Source organism: Prunus avium, chromosome 4 (assembly GCF_965620075.1).
Source record: "Prunus avium chromosome 4, drPruAviu1.hap1.1, whole genome shotgun sequence".
Taxonomy (NCBI): Eukaryota; Viridiplantae; Streptophyta; class Magnoliopsida; order Rosales; family Rosaceae; genus Prunus; species Prunus avium.
Window position 1 is genome coordinate 23,620,900 of NC_142287.1, and position 24,257 is coordinate 23,645,156.

At 37.9% G+C, this 24,257-nt stretch overlaps 3 protein-coding genes and 1 non-coding gene across 4 annotated transcripts; 1 reads left to right on the forward strand and 3 right to left on the reverse strand.

Annotated features, from left to right (window-relative positions):
* Window positions 1-138: 138 nt before the first annotated feature.
* LOC110770160 (membrane lipoprotein lipid attachment site-like protein, putative (DUF1223)) lies at window positions 139-1,896 on the reverse strand. The gene is made up of 2 exons (XM_021974245.2): window positions 1,250-1,896; window positions 139-711 (listed from the first exon to the last, which is right to left on the reverse strand). Exons 1-2 carry the CDS (start codon window positions 1,706-1,708, stop codon window positions 355-357), a joined length of 816 nt encoding a protein of 271 aa, XP_021829937.1. The 5' UTR covers window positions 1,709-1,896; the 3' UTR covers window positions 139-354.
* A 778-nt stretch (window positions 1,897-2,674) lies between these two features.
* On the reverse strand, window positions 2,675-2,747 carry TRNAA-UGC (transfer RNA alanine (anticodon UGC)). Its single transcript has one exon. It is a non-coding gene; the product is annotated as a tRNA-Ala (tRNA).
* Window positions 2,748-4,217: 1,470 nt separating this feature from the next.
* LOC110770164 (Dynein light chain type 1 family protein) lies at window positions 4,218-5,022 on the forward strand. Its single transcript, XM_021974250.2, has 2 exons — window positions 4,218-4,460; window positions 4,629-5,022. The coding sequence occupies exons 1-2, from the start codon at window positions 4,323-4,325 to the stop codon at window positions 4,821-4,823; spliced, it is 333 nt and encodes a 110-aa protein (XP_021829942.1). The 5' UTR covers window positions 4,218-4,322; the 3' UTR covers window positions 4,824-5,022.
* A 3,161-nt stretch (window positions 5,023-8,183) lies between these two features.
* On the reverse strand, window positions 8,184-13,408 carry CNGC4 (cyclic nucleotide-gated cation channel 4). Its single transcript, XM_021974249.2, has 7 exons — window positions 12,723-13,408; window positions 11,081-11,293; window positions 9,978-10,291; window positions 9,762-9,870; window positions 9,349-9,585; window positions 9,067-9,153; window positions 8,184-8,794 (listed from the first exon to the last, which is right to left on the reverse strand). The coding sequence occupies exons 1-7, from the start codon at window positions 13,302-13,304 to the stop codon at window positions 8,276-8,278; spliced, it is 2,061 nt and encodes a 686-aa protein (XP_021829941.1). The 5' UTR covers window positions 13,305-13,408; the 3' UTR covers window positions 8,184-8,275.
* Window positions 13,409-24,257: the final 10,849 nt, after the last annotated feature.

Sequence of the window (24,257 nt, forward strand, 5' to 3'; positions counted from 1 at the left end):
CTACCAGTCTGAATTGGTTTGATTTTGATTCTGTTCAGTATCAATGAGAAAAGCAAATGAAAACAGCACACAAGTTGACCATCCTCATCGCTCAAGCCGAGAAATATTGATTCAATTCAAACAACCAAAGTCCAAATCTGAAAAAGAATGTTCATATATGAATGCAAATCTCTCCCATCTTCTAAATATCAAATCCCAGAAACAAGAAAGAAAAACCCAAACTGAGAAAGAAAAAGAAATCAGTATACTACTATGAACACATCCTGTACATAACCTACTGCAATCTTGGCCGGGCCAGCCTGCCGGAGTAACAACAACACAACAGACACAAGCTATTCAGTGCCTATAACCGTGTCAATTATCCGGCAGCTGAAAGTTCTGCGAACCAAAAATTTGATGGGAGGGGTTTTGAACAAAGAGGACCAAACCACACTTGGAGGGATTGAAGCCTTCCCACAAGGGGAAGTTGAGAGTCCCCGAAATGGTCTTCTTGGCAGAGACGTCTTTGACAGTAGAGAGCTTTTCAAGTCTTCGGACAACAAAGTCACTGGACAGGACACGTCCTTGGTTCTCTCCCTTGGGGCAGTCTGTGATCAGCCCGTTTTCATAGAGCGCCACCATCACATTGGCACCATAACTATCCACCTTTGACCTTAAGGATCCTGTTAGAGATACTTGCAAGGAGTCTGGGGAGGGCCTTTGGAAAGTTGCCTGCTCATCCACAAAACAACCAATTACAAAGAATCATAGTTGGATAGCCGTGTAGTTGGGCATCATTATTTAGAAGATGTCGAGAATTTCTCAGTCTAACAACGTAACATTTCATTTCAGATATATCTGACAAGTTTAGATTATTCGTGTCATAAAAATTTACTTTACAAATTTAAAAGGGAACTAGCTTTAGCTTTGAATTAAAGTTGACACATTGAAACTTGACACCCACCATTTCTCAAAGTGTCAAAAGTGAACATGGCTTTTAGGTGTACCAGAAAGTGGATGAGGATCATTTTAAGATTAAAGTTTAAGATGATTAAATAATGATGAAGATAGAGACATAATTTATTTGATTCAGCCTATCACATTTTTACACCACCACAATCACAAAAGCAAGGAAAAGTATGATGACATCATGTAAGTAATTGTGCAAATATAATTAAAAAAATTCTTTAAATTAAAAAAAGAAAAAGAAAAAAAACAGGCATCCAAATAATTTAAAATAAAAATAAAAAATATATGAGAAAATACAGACCTGGAACGTCGGTGCAGCGTATCTAGGTGCACCCCTGATCGACGACAGCAAGGCACTCTCATCATTGCCAACACACTGGGCCCTACCTTGAAGCACAATCTGGGGGGTGAACATGGTGTCCAGACCCAAGGCCTCCACATAGGCCTTCTGCCGTACAGTCCACTGGCTGGACCCAAATGGATCCTTCCAGCCCATGTAGTCCCAGTAGTCCACGTGGTAGGCCAGGACCACCACAGGGGGCAGGTCCATCCCATTAAAATCCCCCCTCCCAAGCCTGGACACCAGCAGCTCCGCCACCGGCGAGGTGGTGCAGCCCTGCGACGAGAACAGCTCTACCAGAACCGGCCCGCTCCGCTGCTGCTCCTCAGCAGAAATGTCCGCCGTCGCTCCCGCGTGCTTTTCTCGGGGCGTACCCTCAACCCCTTTTGATCCAAAGCAGGCGAAGAGACCACGTGCCATCAATATATGTCGTGTCTCGTCGCCTAATTGGTGGTAGTAGTGGTGGCGGTGGTGGTAGTGGCGATGTTAATAGAAATTCAGCTAAAGAGAAGGGAGAGAAAAATATAAAAAATGAGGAAATGTAGGTGTTTTGTATATGGAAATATAAAGGGAAGGAGAGAGTGTAAGGGGGTGGGGGGTGGATGGTTGAGAGGGAAAGGTGGAGAAGAATATATTCTATTAACGATTGGGGGAGGAGGAAGGTGACAGGTGGCATGGTGTGGTGAGGGAGGAAACGTTGCGTTTCAGGCAGGGAATGTGGTTGACACGTTGGTTGTCAGGATTGGGTTAAATGTCATTTTGGTTGGAGAAACAAATAATTTAACATATTAACTCCGTAACAGAGCAGTTCCACCACCCCACGTTACTAACACACCATATATGAGTTGGGAGTTTGACAAGGAATCTTAGACCATAAACGTTATGGAAAAACTGTCCCTTTGGGGTGAGATTAGATCTATGGAATGTACGTACAACACGTGACGAGAGAGATAGAGAAATAAATTGCATGAACTTGTGATAGTTAAGTTTTTCTCGTGTAGCATAAACCTTCGAGGTAGGTACGTATACGCTGTAATGCGGTTTTATTTGGTTATAGGATGCATATGATCAAGGCCAGCTGGTGTTGAAAAAGTAACCAATTTTGGTGACCATGTAATAACAGGTTGGTCGGTGAGCAGAGTTGAAACACACAACCGAAATTTGGGGTGGTTTGATGATTTGATACAGGCTTGGACGGCAGAATCGGACATGGACATGTTGTTTTATAAGGCAGGCTCTGAATTTTGAACCATTTTGTTCTCATGCTGATCACTAAGTCGGTAAGTATTCTTGGAGATGGAGGACAGATGAACTATAATATCTAGCAGGACTTTAGGTGAGCCACTGCCCAATACATCTAAAAAAATAAATAATAAAAAAATCAGTTGGAGATGCAGGGTATCGAACCCTGTACCTCTCGCATGCAAAGCGAGCGCTCTACCATTTGAGCTACATCCCCAATTCTCGTTAGTTTCAACTGTTACTAATTATTTTAACGAATTTTATTTCTGCTAGTCTTAATGCTAGATGTTAGTTTGCAAATCTCCCTCAAGAATTCCCAATCAGAGGCACCCTTATCAATGGAATTGGACTTGAGAAAAATATATTTTGGATCTAATGATAATTTGGCCCATTGATAGGCCTTAGACCAAATAAAGTTTAGCAAGGTGTAGACAAACCGCTGTGACCCAAAATAGTCCAAGAGCCAAGCTTGTTTGCGAGGCGCACGAGCAGGACACCCTTTTGATATTAGATCCATTAGCTAAAATGGGGTTGGGCGACAGGAAGGTCAGGAGGAAGTTGTTAGCCGCGCGAGATGGTATCATAAAATAACTGCCAAAATCCCGCATTGGGAAAATATGTCATTATATAAAGATTTATAATGACTTACATAGCATTCCATATTGCCGAGTCTAGTAGCATGGGCTTGTAACTAAGCAGGGCATTAAAATGATTGGTTGCATGAATGAAACCTTCTTAGATGAGGCATGGTGTGAGATGTTCACCTTTGACCTTGGTGGGTGAACTCGCACAAAGCACGCCCATTAACCTCAGGTTAGTAGGTACCCCAACCACAAAGGTTGGGTAGCAAACCTCAAAATGAGAATTGCCTTGCCTCAGTATGCAAATTCTAGTTTCTTGATGCTGAAAGTGATTAAAAGTCTTGATGCTTTAGACAACTGGGTTATCCCCAGCCAAATGAAAATGGGGCAAAAACAAAAGTTGTCTTCAGAAAAAACTTGAAAGATGGTTGTCAATCTCATTAATGGGTGACTTGAATAATTGTCTTTAAACGCCTTAAGGAGGTAATCTAAATATGAGAGAAGTCAGAGGAATAAAAAAATGTTCACAAAGAGTATTTCCCATATCTTTTTATACTGGCCAGAAAAAATATAACAAACATTTCCAGATTCCCCAGGAGACAGCATATACTGAATAATTTTAGTTTCCACATGGAAATGCCACATCTATTTGCAACCACTTCATTTTGGCCACCTTCTTTTGAAATATCTGGATTGCTTATCCTCAGAAGGTAAAGATTCATGATTGATTGGAATTTGGATGGATATGTTCCAAGGAAAATGGAGAATTCCAAAACTTAACAAAAACATATCCATGCAATCATGAATTAAGGTGGACCACGTGGCAGAAACCCGATGACGAAGCCAGTCAAAAATCGATTTGGGACCAGAAACTGATGGCAATTTTTCATGCCTCCCCTGCACCTCTAGTGCATTTGTCTGCTCACTTACTATACTGGTGGTGTAAGCTTGAGCAATTAGCTACAAGTCCACAAACCGTTAGTTACTAATTTGGCATAATGCACAGCACAACTTTATGGTGGCCACAAACAAAGAATATCCACATATACGTGGCTGCCTCACTAGAACCAGCCCTTTTTTCCCAAGCTCAATATAAGCTGCACCACTACCGCCTCTTCATCCACAACTTGGTCCAAATAGCTCAATTTTCTATCATCACTCTTTCTATCAAGAAAAAATATTTGGTAAACTAGCTCTGCATCTTGGTAGCCATGCTAGAAGGCAAGGCAATCATTGTTGAGACAGACATGCTTCAAACCATGCAGCAGGATGCACTTGTCTTAGCATCGAAAGCCCTCGATGTCTTTGATGTCACTGAGGCTACTGAGATAGGCCGCTTCATTAAAAAGGTAATTAATTAGGGACTAATATGAATTAAGGTGTCGGCGTAGCCCATGTTTGTACATCAAAATTTATCTGACAAGTGCTTGCTTATGAACAATATGCTATGTTTTGGAGACATGAATTAACTTTTTGGCAACTGATTTTGCTGTGTGCTGCTTTTTTTTTTTTGGAAGGAATTTGACAAGACGTATGGACCGGGATGGCAGTGCATTGTAGGAACAGATTTCGGTTCGTTTGTTACACATTGTCATGGCTGTTTCATCTATTTTTGCTTAGGCAACCTTGCAATTTTGCTCTTCAGGGGAGCTGCAGGTCCAGAAGCTGAGGCAAAGCAGCCCTGTGCAGCCTTGGAGGCAGTAAAAGCATGAAGTTCCTTCTTTTAAATTACTTTATGCTTTTCTTGTGTGCTTCCCTTATAGAATAGGCTAGATATTAAGACTAAGAAAAAACTCCAGGGTTTGGATTTTTAGATTCACCCATCCATCTGTTTATATTTTTCATGTTTCAAAGGACTGTATTTTGTACGGCATTATATTGCAGCCATTTGGGAGTTTCTTCTTACCCAAAGCCATCTTTTAATCTGTGTGAGCAGCAATTAAAAGCAACTGAGATGAAAAGGAAATGGAATAATTTCATGTGTGTTTGGATGTGGTCTCCAAATCCAAGCTAAGTCAAGTGGTCTCCAAGTCCATACTTCAGAAAAATAAAGGCAGGGGGAACTACAACGGTTGGATGATCTTCAATTTTGGATATGTTATAGCCAACACAATTTCGAGCAAGTTTCGTGAAGCAATCACAACCATCCGAGAATCACATATTAAAATCAAATGCAGAAACCGAGTCTGCAGAAACCCAGCAGCCATGGCTGAACACAAAAGATGGAAACCCGTTTTGAGGCATCAGGAAAATTGAGAACAATCTAAAAATTTCACAGATTTTAGTCCTCAGGTAGACGAACAACTTTCATGAAGGAAGTTTTCTGATTGGAGCTTCCGAACTATGACTTCTGGATTTCTGAACAGTACCCTCGGTTTTGGGTCTTGAAGGAGAAGGAGGAAGAAGAAAATGAGGAAAAGAAATGTAGCCAGCATGTAAACCAAGAAGGGAGGTTTTGAACTTGGTTGAAGAGGTGGCTTGGACATGAGAGGACCCACGTGGGTTTACTTTGGCATTCCCAAACTTGGTCGGCTGGGGTATTTGGTCTCTTTGCAAATTGGGTAGTGTTTGGGTTGGAATTCAATTGTCTTGTTATTTATATATATAAATGCAAGTTGCAGTCAAAAGTGGTGTTTTGTTGACTAACATTTGGACAAAGGAAGCAGCAAGTCACGTGGGAAAGCTTGGGATGTTGGCTGCAAAATGCTGGATGCAAAATGTGGGTTGCAAAGTGATGGGTTGCAACATGTGGGTTGCAAAGTGATGGGTTGCAACATGTGGGTTGCAACATGTGGGTTGCAAAGTGGTGGGTTGCAACATGTGGGTTGCAAAGTGGTGGGTTGCAACATGTGGGTTGCAAAGTGATGGGTTGCAACATGTGGGTTGCAACGTGTGGGTTGCAACGTGTGGGTTGCAAAATGTGGGTTGCAAAGTGATGGGTTGCAACATGTGGGTTGCAACGTGTGGGTTGCAACATGTGGGTTGCAAAATGTGGGTTGCAATGTGTTGGATGCAAAATAGCGGCTGCAAAGGTGGCCAAAATCATTGGTTGCAAAGTTGGCCAAAGTGTTGGTTGAAAGGTTCTTTGTCTTGTTTTATTTTTTATATATAATTAATCAAAGCCTAATGCCGTATGCTACCGAGGCCAGACCAACATACCAAGATGGCTTCATGCGACAGACAAAAAGCTAAGATGTCTGGTTGAGTGGGGAGCCCACGCAGCCGACATCCAAATATTTGGAGTTCACATGTCACTTAACGTTGGTGGGAGTCATAACCAAGTCAGAAGCTCCAAGTCCACAACTTCTCACCAAGTGTCAAATCAAGTCCAAAGCTCAGCCTACGAAACTAAGTTCAGAAGTTCTAGCAGATGTTTTCAGCAGATGTTTTCTAGCAGATGTTGTCAGCAGATGTTTTCTAGCAGATGTTTTCAGCAGATGTTTTCTAGCAGATGTTGTCAGCAGATGTTTTCCTACAAGTGGCGGAGTTCAAAGACAAGAAAGCATTAACATCGGGAGGATTTCCAAGACATCGGGTAGTTCGTGCCTAGAGCTCCGAAAAACATTAATATTGGGAAGACTTCCAAGACATCGGGTAGTTCGCGCCTAGAGCTCCGGAAGGCATTAACATCGGGAGGATTTCCAAGGCAGAGTTAGTTGAATGCCCAAACCCATGAGCTGAGGAGCTCTATAAATAGGACGTCAGATGAAGAAAGAAAGACCTCCGACTCAACACACAAAATCTATCTTTCTATCCTGTACTTTTCAATTCATAGTCTAGGATTTTATCTTTCAAGTTCTTTAGATTATCTAAGTTCTTCGTTTTCCTAGTGTAAGCTTACATTCTTGCAATTTAATTTCAATTGTCTTTACATTCGAATTTAATTCAAGTCTTTATCGCTTTAATCTATTTTATCGCATTTACATTTCTGCCATTTCGTTTATCGCACTTACATTTCTGTCATTTCTTTCATTGCATTTACATTCAATACACTTATCACAAAAATCCTAAAAATAGTCATACAAAGCTCAATCATCCTTGACCTCAAGGAAGAAAAAGAACCTAGGCCAAGAGGAGGTTCCTTGCTTGGCCGATCAATCGTTTGATTAAAAGTTAGAAGCGCAAACACATTCACACGATCTTTCCATCCAAGCCATCAAGTGGCTTGGTGGTGGCACGCCTACGCATCTCAAGAGAAGAAGGACCAAAAACTCCTTCCGTCGGCCTACCCGGCCGAAAAGAGGGAAACAATGTGAAATTCTAGCCCGCAAAATTTTGCACATGGGAAGTGCCATGAAAAGTGTTGATGCTCTTTTTGGGAGGTCAACTTAGAAAAGGAGTGTGATATCTTCAGCAGTGAAGGAAGGCTAGGACCTTCGGTAATTGAATGACCTGCAGAAGATAAGAGGAAGAAATAGTCGTTAAGCTTCGGACACCGGTGTGGTGCCGGTTGAAGGCTCTTCGATGCTCAAGTTAGCTAATTATGGTAATTTTGGCAGAGTAACTGTAAAGGTGAGAAATTAATTACCCCTTTCGTCTTGGGTACTGTTCCCTATTTATAGGGAGGTAGAAATGGGAGGTTTGTACAAAGTTCCGATGTGGGACTTTGTGCCAGTCGTTGTGGTGATGACACATGTCCTTGGAGACTAGATTCGGCAGTCAGAAGCTTCGGCAGGTGTTGGTCGCCTTGGAAGGGTGTCTTCCTTCGATAGGGAAGAAGACGTGTCTGCCTTGGTACTAGTTGCTTTGGTGCTAGGTACGCTCGGTTGATTATGGTGTAAACAATAAGGAAATTAAAGCTCAATGTCTTGGCATGGATACAAACCAGAAAGTGTATGAGGCTGCGTGGATAAAAAAAAAATTATAATTTGCGGATACCACAAAATTGAAACAAGTCAGGCAAATAAAAATATCACTTGTAGCAAATCAAATCAAATCAAACCAAGCACAAGTTTCCTTATCAGCTTCTGTTTGTGTTGTGACTCAGTGGATCCTACAGTTTTTTGGAGCTTCAGTGAAAGACAGTACTAATTAACTGTTAAGTATGTAAGTTATTAGTGGAAATCTCAAAATAATGATAAAGATTTTTTACCGTTAAATATGTAATTTAGTGCATACAAAACTGAGACATCAATAACATACAGCTTTGGACTGATCTCAGTAATCAATAAAACAAATCATCTTGATCATTTGGCTTTGGAGAAGTTAACAAAGCCGTATATAATCTCAGCCTGTCCTCTCCCAATGAAGAACACCTTGACAGAGGTCTCCTAGGCCTTATAAACGACAGCGAAGTGAGCGTTAACCGGTGCTTGTACCTCCTCCAGGCCAACTGAATTGCCACAGCAGCCCAAGTTCTCCAACCCGGTGAGTAGTACCTTGCACTTCTCTTAACCTTTTCGTTCACGAATGTGTACCGAAAATGTTGTGTCACATATTTCACATCGTCTGCTTCAAGGCTGAATGCCTCTGTGGTCTCAAGTGTGACTAGTGTTGAGGAAGATGGTGGCAGTCTTTCTATGAAGGGCCTTCTGAGGCACCATGACAAGAGCTCATCTCCACTGAAGTTTCCAGGGCCTAACATGCAGCAACTTTTCACACCATCTCTCAGAACTTGGCTGCTTTGAAGGTGACCCCTGACTACAAAAAGCATTCTTTGAACCGGGTCCCCCTCTCTGGTTATCTGTTTATGGAGCTCAAAAGTGTTACTGCTAAAATTGAAATTCCAGAATGAAAAATTATGTAGGACCAACTTTTCATATACAATCAGCTACATGTTCTTGTGCCATTTTAATATATAAATTATTCCAATTGAGCAAGCAAATTAAATTTTCCTTTCCGAAAAGGGTAGAACGAGAATCGAACTCTTGACATAGGTGTGGGCAAGTCCGCATATAAAACTATAACCCCCATAAATACTGTCATAGTTAAAGCATAGTCTTATTAGTAACTCACTGTTTCTCCTTTGGGGAATATAAGAGACTTCACACGGTCACAAATATTCTCAAGAACCAGATCATCCATATGTTGGAACAATGGTACCTAAAACAAGTTTCAACAATTAAGAAATTAGCTAAAGCCAGCAAATTACTCAGGTAAACTTGGGCTAAATCATGCCCAACGCATTTATGGGATAAAATGCATTATATTGGGTTAAAGTGAATAGTTTGATAGTTGACCAAAAGGAAAAAGAAAAGGAGAGTGAGAGTGAAAAGGTTGATAAGTGTATGTACGCACTTGTCTCACTAAATCCAAGCAGAGATGATACTTGATGTCCCTCCTGAGGCCCTCAGGGAGGTTCCTGATCATCTCACATTCGTCGACGCCACGCATGGCTGCCCATCGCTGCCGCTCGTAGTTTCGCACCCGATGCCTAAACCCCTGAGGCAAGTGCCTCTTCCTCATCCACCACTCTATGTTCCTCATCTTCAATTGCATTGCTTGTTTCTTGGAAGTTGTCGCATGCAAAAACACCTGCATATATACATAGTATCCAAAAGAAATGGAAACCAATTAACCACACAATTGTCGCATATTATGTTATCTGACTATAAATCAAAATTATTAATTACGCTATAGCTATTTGAATGTATGGTCGTGATTTACAGTCTGACAACAATAACATACTAAAGGGCTGCAAAGTTGATTACCTTTATGTTTCCTATCAACATGGTGACCAAAAGGAGCCCACTGGTTAGAACAATGATGTTGAAAACAACCTCCAACCACTCAGTTGAGCTTTCCAAGTTCCCGAATGTGCTGCACAAAACAGCAATTAAGGGCAATATTAAAACAAAACCAAAATGAAAAACGAAGGGTGGCGATTGATTAATAATAATTAGGAGGAGAAGGAGATAGAAGACTGCCTGAGAGTCATTAGGCCCCAAAAGATGGGAAAAAGTATCTTTTCCAAGCGGCTATCATTTGTGACAAGCTGCACAGTCCATGAATAAGCTCCATAGTCGTAATGATCGGCGTTGTCTAAGCATGTAGATCTTGCTCGTTTGTTCTCTGCCCATGCCAGTCTTGCTCTGTCTCTCAGTGGGTTTGTTGCTCCATAGTAAATAGGGTTTTTGCAAGATAATATTCTCAAGCTGCAGCCACTTATTTCTCTGCATTGCTCTTTCAGGCATTTCTCTGCCCTCTGGATCCCTAACAAGTACCAGCATGCTCCTGCAGCCTGCAAACATGATCAGGTTATAGAGATGGAGACACAGTTTAAATCAACTGTTTGGTGCACAACTTAATTCTTCAAACAATGGCCAGGAAAAAACACAACATAATTAATTATTGAATTGCAAGACAATTGGCTAATGGTATTTCTCTTCCTAATTTCGAAAGAGATTCCAAATTTGAATCTTCTCCTCCGTTTTTTCTTCTTGATACAATCGATATTGATGGAGAGAGAATCAAATATAAAATCTTTGATGCATAAATAAATACTTTTAGCACGTGAGCTACGAGTCCTTTACTTTCTTCGTTGATTTAGAAAAGTTGGAGGTTTAATTATGATGAAGGTTAAAAGTATAGTTCTACTAGTAGTAATCATCATCTCGGTCTTGGCAATGGAAACTGTTTCCCATCGCATGGATCACGATTGGGCCAATTCTTTGTGGTCTTTTTCATTTCATGATTTCTTGAGTTATGACTTTGGTCACGTTATCGAGTATCTTTTTCTCTTTATTGTCGGTTGAGCAGGACAACTTTTTTAACCCATCGAAAACCCTAGACGTAAACACAAGACTTTTAACATGCATTGCATCGAAATTCCAATCACCCTTTTATATTTTAAAGCAGAATGAACATCTTTTGTTTTTTCCGCTAAAGTTAAGAAGGGGGAAAGGTTAGTGCAGTTGGTCAAGGTAATGTGTCCGCTTTCCTCCGTACATATTTGTCAATGCATTTTTCTACTAGATTAGACCTCATTAACAATTTGAAGGATGTATATGAAAGAGGGATATATACTTACATGGGCAGCAACAAAATAAGCAATCAAGTTGAGTGCAATTCCCCACCAAACAGTTCCGAAGATGTATCCAGAGAGGTTTTGCATCCGACGCAAGAGGCAAACAGAGTGATAAATCTTTGGGAGATATTGGAAGAAAAACATCAAGAACACTGTCATCACTACGGTCACCGATCCTTTCTCCAATAGCGTAGGAATCACCACCCATAATATTATCTGAAAAAACAATACACAAATCTCCTTTTCATGATATTTCTGTATCGAGAAGGCCCAGCTACATGGTTCTGTTCTGTCATGATTAAAGAATAAATATTCATGTTGATCATGTGAAGCATGAAACTTGACCCATTTGTCAAAATTCATCATCTTTCAGAGTCTTGTATGGCCCCAACCAACAGAATGTTCGTGAGTTTAAGGGAGACAATAATTATTCAAGTATCGAATCATCTAACCAATTGATGCAATCATACAAGACTCACTTATACTATAATATTAAGAAAATAAATCATTGAGTGTTTTGAAATGACAAGTATAGCCTTAAAGTTATAAAAAAAAAAATTACACAAAGTGTATACATGCTACAGTTTTGTGTGGAAAATTCCAGTTATTTCTAGGAAACCTACTTCCTTGAGGATAAATTTCATTTGTTTTGTCATCATCCTGCTCTTAGTTTAGTTAGCAGTACACGTACTTCTCTTTTCTTAAAGTTTGGAGATATCCCAAGTTCGAATTCCTTCCCGTAAACACTCTTTTATTTTTACTTAAAAACAAAAACAATAGCGGGCTAGCAGCAGCAGCAGCAGCAACAAAACAAAAAGTAGAAGAAAATAGACACTACATTTCTTGCCATCTTATCTGATTAGCAATCATATATGACTTATTAAGAAAAGACGTTAGATAAGTAAGTAGATCTGAGTGGCATTATTCAGCCTGAGATATTTTATCAACTTGGGTGAACCAAAGAAAATTTATAGGACCTTATTATTGCACCATACATGTAAAGACCTCCACAACCAAAATCTTACTGAGAAAGGAAAGGAGTATGTACATACGTATATGTGTAGATATATACAGATTTTCTACTACCCTTTCTTGCTTTTCTCCTTATTTATAATGACGTACGCACAGTAATTTATATGAAAAAAAAATATAGAAATGAAAAGGAAATGGCTACTTCACATGGTTGTCTCTACTGTCTCTCTTTTCTAAAAATGAAGAGAGGACATAGCTACTTCACATGTTACACCTTTCCTCCCTGCAAATTATAGCATATAAAAACAACTTCTGGCATTGATCTGTCACCTTCTCATTTCTCAATGCTCTACTACTCTAGTGACTCTACAGCAAACCTTAAATACATACGGGCCGCGTGATATAAAATGACAAAAAAAAGCTATAACAATTATAATAACAACGACGGCCAAGACAGAGAAATAAAAGAAGGAAAACAAAAACAACAAAAATCATAATGGCAAGTTTATTTGATTATTAATACCATTTAAAAAACAGAAAAATACAAACCACTCTAAATTAATCTAATCTACGGGGCAGATTATTCAAACTTGATTACAAAGGGATGAGTTCAATGTCTTTACCAACTCACGATGAATTAAAGTAAATTAAATTTAAATGATTATTTAGTTACCTGGGGTATGGGGAGAATGACAAAGAGGTCAAAGAAAAACCCCTTCTTGGACCTCAAGTACTTGAGAGCCACAGACCTTGCACTTGTGTCACGCAGCCCATTGGCTCCTCCACCTTCCATGCCGGCACCACCAACCATGGCGGTGAAGGAGTAGCGCTTGGCCATCTTCAGCTGCAGCCACATGTTCCACACGTGCAAAACATCCGTCATGCACCGGAGCACAGTCACCGTTATGGCCAGCCACCCGTCCACAAACAGGCACATACAGTTGCTGCTTATCGACAGGGCGTAGAAAAATAGAGGGTCTATGATGAGCCCCGTTGCACAGACTAGCAGGAAAACCCTGTTCCATTCTTGGACCCATTTGGCTCTTGGGTCAAGTACTTGGCCCAGCGACCAACCCGGGCTCCTCCTCCGGGTACTGCACGTGCTGTACAAACAGTTGTAGTTGCCACTGCTTCCACTTTCTTCCTCATCTTCTTGTTCTTGATCGCCTTCCTCATTTTCTTCTTCTTCTTCGCTTTCAGTTTCGCCGTCTGTGAGGTAGGGTTGCATGCGGGAAATTTCTTGGTCGCTTCGCATGGTGTTTGGGAGTTATGGGGAGCGGAATTATGAGTTTTGGGTTTGGATGAGCAACGGTAGCTTGGTCAGATATATGTGTGCTTTCATAAAGGACACAAATAATTGGAGAGGTTGGAAGGAACCAGTGAAATTAGGTAAGGGGGGGAAGATAGTAATGACAAAATTTTGTTGGAAGTTACCAGATTGCCCTCCTGTTAAAATCCACTCTGAAAGTGCCAGTTTTTTTTTACTGCATTGTACTTAGTGTGTTTGAGGGCATTTGTGAAGCGTATTTGGTTCCAACGACAATTGAGTAAATTCATAGTTCCAAACCAAAATAATATGACAGGTCACCAACACCCTATCCACGTGTGCGTGAAGTCCGGCACGGCCAAATGGGGACATTGCAAAGCACAAAGTTGCAGAATTTATTATCTCTACATAAGGGAAAATGTTAGGTCCCTATATCTTTCTTTGTTCTTTAGTTGGATAATTAAGCAAGTAGTTGTATGGCTTTCATATTGTTAATAACAAGTAGTTGTATGCTAATTTTGGTTCCAATTTCGGTTAAGCAGACCTAATTCATTTTATCATTTTTCTTTCATATTTTTGTAAGGTAGTGATATTTTTTTACATTTGTTTGTTTACAAATATCGAGCTTAATCCTAACACGTTTCTCCACTCTAACGGGCTAGCTCCTAAGTTCAAATTTAAAGATAATTTAAAAACCTAACTCCAGCCACGGTCTCTATCCAGCACCTAATAGCTCATAAATTTGAAAATCCAAGAAGTACATGATTGGAGATGCTCTTAACTATGCTTCCAACTTTGTACATTAGAGACACCTAATGCTCTAGGTATGTCATCACATATGTTCGATCGACATCTTAATAGTTTTATATTACTTTAATGTAGGATTCACTTTTCTTACAGAATTTTTGTCAGTAATATAATCCGTAAATGCGATATAAATAATAATTTTCTCTTTAACTTCAAGATAAATGGTAGAAAGAAGTAGTCAAGCTTAGAATTATCTTTTGGGTTCCAATAAATTTACAAAAAGGGCAAGCAATTAAGATCGATCTTGCATAGGATGCCATTTCAACAATACATGTCCTCAGTTGATTTTTGAGCTCGAAGCAATAAGATGTAGTTTTCCACATGGTTTTTCAATAGACTGCTAGCTTGTCATGAGGTTTCTTCATCATGGGCTCTGAGTCTAAACCAACCAAATTGTCTGCGAGTTTCGGTTTGTTTGTTTTTTTTCAAGAAGACATTTATACGAATCAAAGACTTAAAAAATAACAATAATGAGAGAGTCTCTCCGATCAGTTTCAGTAAATGAAATTTCTTTTTTGGTTGTGGGGTATTATGTCTAACACAACTCATCATCAAAAAAAGACAGAACGGGTCTCATATAATTTTGAACACAGCATGTGACAATTGCATGGTCCCAAATATATGTCCTGGAATTCAGAAATAATTTAAATTATTTATTTTTGTGGGACTCCCCTATCCATAGACATCAGCTTATTACACGATTTTACTCGTGTAAAGGGACTTATTTTGGTGTAATAAATGAGGTTCATTTTATGTAGAATATGTAGTTTTATCATCTCTCATCCATTCCCATTGCAACTGTCTAGCTATTATCAAATAAATAGGGTTTAGGGTTTAGTATGCGGTTAATCAAATAATTACCACCTTCAGCTAGTGAGTTACTTGGTGTCTTAATGGCAAGGGTTCGAAATCCGTTGGAAGCATTTTGTGGCTAGGAGCAAGCCGAACTCCAAGTGGAAATTAATCACACCCTTAGAGTGTGAAGACACCTCGTGATATTTACCAAAAAATAATAATAATAACTAAACGGTTTGCTAATTTGGTTGATATTTTGCATGAATGAATCTTGAAGGATGACTATGAAAACGAACAGTTTCGATTATCATAAAACATTGCAGAACGAGAAGGAGAAAGAGAAAGTATCGCATTCCAATAAAAATAAAAGTTACTTTCGAATGCAATAGTGATAACTTTTTGGTAATACAAATATGATTATAATACGCCAAATTCCACAGGTGAAAATTGTTAAGCAAAGGTGTGAAAGGACTGGGGATGGTGCCCATGCTGAAAAGATTAGCATGTTTTCAAATCCTATGCTACGATAGGTAAACTACTAAGCTTGATCAAAGTGCTCCCTATAGCTAAAAGAAGGACCTAGCCACTCCTGTCTTGTCACCACCTGTGCATCTTGATTCTCCACAGAACAATCAAAGTCCTTCTATTCCCCACCTTTTATTCTCCTCATCATGTCTTTTTGGCAGATGCTAGCACTGTCATTTCCAAAATGTAAGCATGTTTAAGATCCTCTTAGTTACATATTATCCTTCAGTTATTTGTATGTAGCTATTGGCATTTCACAATTAATTTTTGGTCCAAGTATAATGTAATACCTTAGTGAGTGTTTGTGTTTGTAATTAGATTTCCAACTAAGATTAACGTGGCGCGCCAGTAAAGAGTTGTATTTTGAGGATAACAGATAATACATAGTTTAAAGCAATTACGATAAACAAATTCACGCTTGATTTATTGAAAACTCTTATAAAAAATGTGTGAAATTAATCAATGTGTACATGTAGCACCTTGTTTGTGAGAACCCGACACAAATTCTATTTCAAGCTGTTGATTAAAGTGGCATGCTGTACGATTTGGACTGAAGAATCAGAAAATGTTACGGGAGTTGGACATCTCTCAGTCTTAAGATTCATTTGTGTGAGAGAAGTGAGCTTTGGGGTTGGAAGTGGAGGAGAAAGCAAAGGTGCATGCACATTTCTTAAGATTCATTTGGTGTATCTTTCTTGTTCTTCCTTTTAAATCCCACGATGGTAGGTGAGAAGTATCACCACATATATGTATTTTGTGCCACCATCGAAAGGGCCAAAATTTCACTCACTTTTTTATCAAACTGGCCCGCCTTAGTAGGGTTTGCCTATTTGGCTCCAATTTGCTGGACATTAAAGATGAGATAGAGAGATCACCATAGGTCAAATTCATGTATAACGAATATATCTCCATTATTATGTGAAAATGTATTTCAAAATGATTTCTCAACGTTGGATTTGACACTGAAATGATTTCTCAGCGTTGTATGTTTATATCTAAGATATTTCCATTCCATTCCATCTAAAATATGAAATTCATTGGAGTTAAGTAGTTACGTGCACTCATAAAGTTGGACATAATGAAGAATGAACATAGAAATGATCTCCAAATTTTGAGTCTGACACTGGAAGTTTTTCTAAGATTTGATACTGAATTTAACATGTCCCTAAATATAAAACCATAAGGCCTCGTTTGGTTCATGGGAAATGAGATTTGGGGATGGGAAATCAACTATTTTCCCATGTTTGGTAAGCCCATCATGGAAAATGACATGGGAAAGTAAAGTAGAAAGTGTAGCCATCCTCCCAACTCGGGTTTTGTTTTCCCTCCTTATGGATAAGTTTGGGAAAATGAGTCAACATTAAATGCACATTTTTCATGATCATTTTGTCCCCATTAACAATTTGAAATTACAATATATAATTAAATGCATTCTTTTTTTATTTAATGTAATATGGGAATAATTGGAAAATTATACAAACTTTGTTTTCCATTCATACTCAAAACAAACATGGGAAATGAAATAAAATGATATCTCCTGGTTATTTTCCTGGCATCACCAAACGTGGAAAATGAATCTTCTATTTTCTATTCATTGGAAAATAACATGATAAGTAATTTTCCTTCAAATCCGTTCTGTGAACCAAACGAGCCTAATTATTTTGTTAGGTATTGTACTAATAATTGCGAGAAAGATCGATAGTGATCTTTGGTAGTCCCCATTCGTTTACTAGCAGCACCAATATTCGAGCCTTTTGTAAGGTGGGAAACTAATTTATCATCATATGACACAGTAACAGTGTAATAGGGTGAAGGGCAGATTGGGAAATTGAAGAAAGAGAGAAAGTTTAAAGTCTCTGAAACAGACACGTCATACATTTATTTATTTATGAAATAGGTAGGGTTGGGGAACGTGGGGGCATAGAGTACTAGAGGGAAAGGGACTGAGGGGCGTGGTAGCATTCACATATAAGTTAGAAGAAGCCAGGTTCCATGCAGCTTCCTCCTTTTGTTTTTATGCTCGTCAATTATCATCAATTTTATATTAATTAGGGTGATGATGATTGATGAGGCATTTACTTACCTTGGACACATTCTGAAATTCTAACCCATTCATATCATCAAATCTGTAAATGATCTACGTAACGAAAAGGATACTGCTTGATTCTTTATATATTTCAGGCTGTGATTTGTCTGTATAGAGAAATGGAACTCTTCTTCTCCAGCTTTCCTTTGCATTGTTATGGCGTGATTTGTTTGATTTTCAAAAAGAGATCAAGCCATAATAATATAAATAAAATTCTCACAAAGAAGAAATGAAAAACTTTCACAAAGGAGAAGTGAAAAACTCTCACAAAAAGAGAGGTAAAAACTACACAGAGAACCCAAAGAGTCTCTGTAACTTACTCCAAACATAAAGAAACCGCAAAAAGGATGGTGGTGGAGATCCGACGCCGAAACACATGTGGAGATCCGATGCCTAGATGTAGCCGCCTGTGATGGTTTAATGAAAATCATAACAAAAAGAAAACAAATAGGGAAAATTTTTTGTCTCTGAAAATAGGGGAAGAGGTGAAGGGAGTAAGAAAATAGGGGAGAGGTGAAGAAGAACAATGGCTTCCTCACCATCTCAAAGTGAAAACGACTCTATGAGTGTTTTTTGGGAGAAAGAGAGCTAGGATTTTTTGAGAAAAGTCACGGGCGTGACATGAAAGATTAACGCCCTTTAATTGTTTAAAAGAAAAAAAGCCAATTGTAAACACACACATAAATTTTTGACCAAAAAAGAAAAAACAGAAGCACACATATTAATTAGCAGTTAATCTTACGAAATAAATATTAGAAAGACCATAATTATACATCACGATGACTGATAAGTATTATTAGGAGTTTTTCATTTAAAGACAACATATATTATGAAATTATATTATTAGGACCCTACAAGCGTGTCACTGGGTCTTAAGGTTGCGAGTTTAAGACAAAAGGCTTCGGATCTTCTGCACCCCGCTCCGTTTCTGTCGTCTAGTAAATAAAACTGTCCCACACATTTTTCTTTTGTCTATTTATTAATGCTTTGTTGCTTAATGTACCGCAATGATATTACATATATATTCTCTATACCAACATTCAAGCACCATATCGATCACAATTTTGATGATAATATTTTAGTTTCGAGAGAAAAAATAATCGCTTGGCGCAGTTTAATTGGGTCAATATTTGTGAAGGTCATACTGTAACATGATGTTATTAATTTACGTGTTAAAATATAGTATAAATAAATAAATACATGTGTTATAATGTGAATGAATTAACTATCTACCTTTCGTAAATTTGACATAGTCGATGTCTGAAAAAGTAATCAAGTTGCCATTACTAATAACAAAATCTTGTCGCTTTTTGATATTTTCAGGTACGATACGAGTATGTTATCAGACATTCTCAAGTGAGGTTTGTTCTTGGGTACCCTTTGTTCTTGGATAAGACAAGGCCACGTATACGGTACAAGCTAATTGTTTTAAACTTTACAATTAACATTCTTTTAATAAACCTACCGGCCCCTTGTTTACGAGAAAAACTTACATATTTCGTATTTTATTTCTTTTTAATTATTTGTCTAGAGAGATTGTAGAATGCATATGAAATATGGAGGGATTATATAATAAATTAATTTACAACTTTTTCAATAAAATACAACAGATAGTTTAAAGTTATAAACTAATGAATAATTATTGTGTGATATTAAAATATGAAAGCTTTAGAAAAAAGAAATATTAGTACTAATCTTCGGACCTCCCATCTCATTCCACATAAACTAGCCTAGACTAGCCTAATTTATTTTTGGTTCCGCCCTTAATCATGTGGTATAGAACTTGAGTGAATTATTGATACTATACATCCAAAGAGTTCGTTTGGTGTCTAGAATTCTATTGGATTAGATAACTCACTAAATTTAAGGCATATTAAAGGAAAAAATGAATAAATTTTGTACAATTTGAAGGTAAAAAATTCGGTAGGATATCAGCACCTTAAAATTTATATTATTTCTTCTAATTCCTTAAAATAAAAAATCATCAGTCATATTATAACACGAGTGAACTGATTATACCAAATTAAGAGCCACATGCAAAGTTATGAGACGGTGGTGCATTTAGGCATGTGAATGTGTTGTAATATATGATCGACAGTTCAACCACACTCACCAATCAACAAGTCCAGTCCAGAGAAGTTTCCTTCTCTGGTATATAAGCTTCTTCCCTGGTGTGATATACCAAGTAGCTATAAGCTAGCAAATGAAGACACTGACTTGCCACTAGAGTACCCATAACTACGAAAGAAGGACGACGTCACATATATTGGCTATGTAGGGTAAGGGTACCCTACGAGGAGAGACAAGAATTCTGATGCTTCTGAAATGAGCGTGGTCCAGTTTCAGGACCCGGTTGTTTGGTGTATATAATTAAATTTGGCCTCTTATGTATCAATGTCCATGTGCTTCCAATACTTAAAGGGTGTCCCTCGCATTATTTGAGGATTCCTCAACTGAATATTCTTTTATGTATAATTTCAGTTGATGGATTTATTTGAAGGACAATCTTGTAGACCTCACCACGCATTGTATTTCAACTGTGTGGACCCAACTAGGGACGTACCCACTAACATGCTAACTTGGGCTAAAGCCCAGGCAACTTTATTTTATTTTATTTTAAAGATTAAATTAGTACTCTAACCTAGGTCATCCAAATAAAATATTATTAACTAAAAGAGTAGGCAATGCTGATAATGTAGATAATAAATCAATAATTAGTGATTTTAATGCTGTGAAGACTCGAATGATGCAACTTATATAAGTATTATTTGAGGGGTAAGGCTCATTATGTTCACCCGTGTATTTTTTTGTTATCAATGAAATTTACTCATACTGTTAAGTTTCCAATAGGTTTGTACGTAAGGTAGATTTAGTCCGCACCATTTTGAAATCCTGAGTCCGTCCTTGGACCCAGCAGTATGTACCCTTTACAAAATTACGTTCATAAATGTAACTTTCTGCTGTGCATGCAAACCATCCATGTCTAATCTGTAATGATTTCATTGACACAAAAAAAAGTGAAACAAACTTTGGCAAAACTTGACACTAAAGAACTCATGTGATGCACAGGTAATTGGGAAAATTCGTTTTTCAAGGACCAGTTTAACTAAATTGGTAACCCATCACTAAGTTAGGAGAAAAACTTGTATGAAACGGGAAATAACACTATTTTGCTATCCCTAACCAATTATAGATTTTCACGTAGAAAAGTTCTCACGCGTGGCATGCTGTGATTGGCATGGGATAACAAAATAGTGCTATTGCCATTGCACACAAGTGTTTCTCCTAAGTTAAGGACTAGTATAAAATTTACAAATAAAAAAGTAATTCACCCTAATTTCGTTTTTGTAACTTTTAAAACTAGTAGGGTGGATAAAAAAAATTCGAGTCGTTCAACATGATAAAATCAAATCAATTCGAGTAGTTTGGTTTGAGATTATATGCTTAAAAAGTGTAATCTTGAATCAAATTAAACCACTTTGCAATTAGTTTGATTTGGTTCGGTTTATCTTATTTGAAAATCGCTTAAACAGACCTATAACCAACTCTTCAAATTTAACATCTATCATTACTTATCACCATTTACTATTATGTGAGAGATGTTTCATCTCACATATTGAATGGGAGAAGCACATTAAACGGCCTCCACTCAAAGAGGCATAATTAAGAATAATTGAAAATCAGTTGCCTGTCATTGAGGGTTGGTTCAGTTGGTAAGGTCCTTGCAATGTGTGTAGCCCCACCAGTGTTCGAGTCTCGCTGTCAGTAGTCCTCATTAGTGTGTGATATGTAATTTCCTACATAAATCCATACCGATGGTAGCTGGCAGTTGGGTGCCATGTGTAAGTCCTTCTAGCTCGAGGTTGTGGGTATGCTATGGTGCTGGTGGTGAGAGTAGCCAATCTCCCCCTAAACTTTCGTGTAAACAAAAAAAAAATCAGTTGCCTGTCAAACGTCCACATCATAGGTATATAATAGCTAAGCAAGCATCTTCTATATATTTCAAAGCTGCCAAAGTGACATTTAATAACGGGTAGATCCCTCCAAATATATGAATTCAATTGAGAACATACAAAGGGATCAATTGAGCATATTATGTAAGCAGATTTTATTTTTCTTGGGTTATTTTATTCATTTTTTTAAAGGATATTTCCTATTGAAATGGATGATAACATACTAAATTCACACATACTACACGAAGGATCCTGAATCTCTGCATTTACTCGCATTTCGTTAAATCTAAGCCACTCAAACAATCTAACCACTTAACACATGACACATCATCAAACATTAAATCAGGTTTTTTTTCCCCAACACTCACGTTAACGTGGTTGAGGGATTTTAACGGGCTTCCTCCTCCTCTCTCGATCGAGTTTCATCCATCGCGCTCTCTTTTCTTTTTCTTTCTTCTTGATTTGAACGTTGTGGTTTCAATTGCCTTGCTTCCTAATAGCGTCCAATTTAGCATGCCGTCTTGAATAAAAACTGCAATTCCAATTGTCTATATTAAAGAAAACCTTGAATTTTCAGAAAAGCGGCCAGAATGACGTCCAAAGAAGCTTTCACCATTTAGAGGCAGAACCTTAGATATGGCTGCTAAGATTGCCTTTGTTTAAGAGTTTGAGTCCCCAAAGTTGTATATTGCTAGAAACCCACAACAGATCAATCTCTAATGACCAAGTGAACTGTGAACCTATTTTAATAATATATTTCGACATATATCTATATCAATCTTTGTTATGGGAGCAATTCAAACCACAAAGAACGCTCTCAAACCAAGAAGAAAGGAGTTTTAAAAAAAAATTGTATGAAACTCGATTTCGAAAAGAGGAGTAAGCCCATTAAAATTCCTTAAGACGTCTTGGGCAAATTAATATTGGGCTTATGTGAATCATTCTCAATTGTCTTTGTTTTTTATAAGGTCAATTAAATGCTCTTTATATTAAATCTCATGTCTCACATATAGCACATACACTCTAATCTTGCTTAATAATTTTGAATGAATCCTCACCTAGCCCTTGTCTTGATACTAGATTTGCATAGTACTTTTTACTACTGAGCCCACAAATTTATAACATCTCTTTAACTCAGTTTGGGAAAAGGAAAAAAAAAACTGATTTGAAGTTTGATGATGTGTCATGTGTTAAGTGTTTAGATTGTTTGAGTGGTCTAAATTTAACGAAATGCGGGTAAATGCACGAGAACTAAATGCAAAGGCTCTGGATCCCTACACGGACACTAGGACTCAAACCCAGAATCTTTCCCGAAAGACCTTTCTTGGGTTAAGTATACATCAGATTTTCAATTGCAGAGCGTTTATCGTTATCTGGTCATATGGAAATCAAAATAATTAATAACATAATATATTGTACTAAACTAGTAAGTTATTAATATATTTAAAAGATTATGAACTAAGCTCACCTTCAAGTAATCTTTCCATACTTCATCACTAATAGTGAACGTCTTTGCAATTGGGTCCCACCCAAAGCCAGAGTTGTTACACATAAGCGTAGACATCTTGTTATATTGCTTCTTAAACCACTTCATTCGGCTCAAGTAATTATTATAAGTTTTTGGGAACCTAATTTTCGCATTAATACGAGGAAGTATCAGTCTTTCTACATTTTGCTTGCTAAGTGACCCATTAGCATCACGCAATCCACTATTGATAGCATCCACCAAGATGTGCAACAACTCATTGGTATTGTCCATGGTCCAAGATTCATAGTTCTCTTTCTCTTTGCCCGTTCCTTTGTTATTTTCTTGTTGTGAATCTCCCATTAAATTACTACTACAACATATGTAAGAAATTTATTAGTTATTTCACAAGAATACATATCATACCAAACAAGAAAAGAAAAGAAAAGAATTTCACTCATGTTTTCTATTTTCTATTTTCTTTCTAACTTTGGTAAATATTAGTTGGATACCAAGAAAGAAAGGGAGTACTGGAAAACTGATTTACCACAGACAATAATAATGCTGAATGAAAAAGGAAACCTCCTTAATGAAACCCAACAACAATAATAATGCAAAACCCGTGCTTCAAGACCCAGTCAATTCTCTCTATCTCTCTCCATACAATACAAACATGAAGGTTTTCTTTTTTCGGTTTGATTTCAGTTCTCTCTCTCTCCATACAATTCAAAACCCAACAACAATAATAATTTTGCTTCAAGACGACACCAAACCTGGACTCTTTTTTTTTTTTTTTTTCCTTTTGTTGCTTGGTAGATAATTTTGCTTCTGTACACTTCCTATCAACATGGTTAATGGAAGTAGCTCTCTAGTCAATCTCAAACCCACATATAAACAATTAGCATGGTTACGAAGAGTCAACAAACCACATATAAACAATAGACATTCCTCCCAACAAATCTTGTTCTTTCTCGAAGGGCCATAGACACAGAGTCAACAAACCACATATCAGAATGGTCAACAAACCACTCCATACGCCACATATAAACAATCAACAAACCCATGAAGGGCCATAGACACAGACCATAAATCGAAAAAGGCATATAGCATGAGAAGGAAGCAATACCTTGTTGAAGAGCTGTTTATCTTCATGAAGAGTTGTTCGTCTTCTCTAGCAGACAAAAAAAAAAATCTCACGTGAAAAGTCTGATGGGTTAGGGTGGGATTTTTTATAGGGTTTGGTATTTATACCTCCCACTAAAAAGTCACACCAATTCCCTATTTAAAAAAAATCTTTCGAAATTAGCAAG

Bases quoted from the DNA above. Each gene is read 5' to 3' on its own strand.
- LOC110770160 (XM_021974245.2), bottom strand. From the start codon at position 1,708: ATGGCACGTGGTCTCTTCGCCTGCTTTGGATCAAAAGGGGTTGAGGGT. The intron at 712-1,249 runs GTCTGTATTTTC...GTGGATGAGCAG, and splicing joins ACGCTGCACCGACGTTCCAG to GCAACTTTCCAAAGGCCCTC.
- LOC110770164 (XM_021974250.2), top strand. From the start codon at position 4,323: ATGCTAGAAGGCAAGGCAATCATTGTTGAGACAGACATGCTTCAAACC. The intron at 4,461-4,628 runs GTAATTAATTAG...TTTTTTTGGAAG, and splicing joins TAGGCCGCTTCATTAAAAAG to GAATTTGACAAGACGTATGG.
- CNGC4 (XM_021974249.2), bottom strand. From the start codon at position 13,304: ATGCGAAGCGACCAAGAAATTTCCCGCATGCAACCCTACCTCACAGAC. The intron at 9,871-9,977 runs GCAGTCTTCTAT...TGTTTTGTGCAG, and splicing joins TGGGGCCTAATGACTCTCAG to CACATTCGGGAACTTGGAAA. The intron at 8,795-9,066 runs GTGAGTTACTAA...CTCCATAAACAG, and splicing joins TATTCCCCAAAGGAGAAACA to ATAACCAGAGAGGGGGACCC.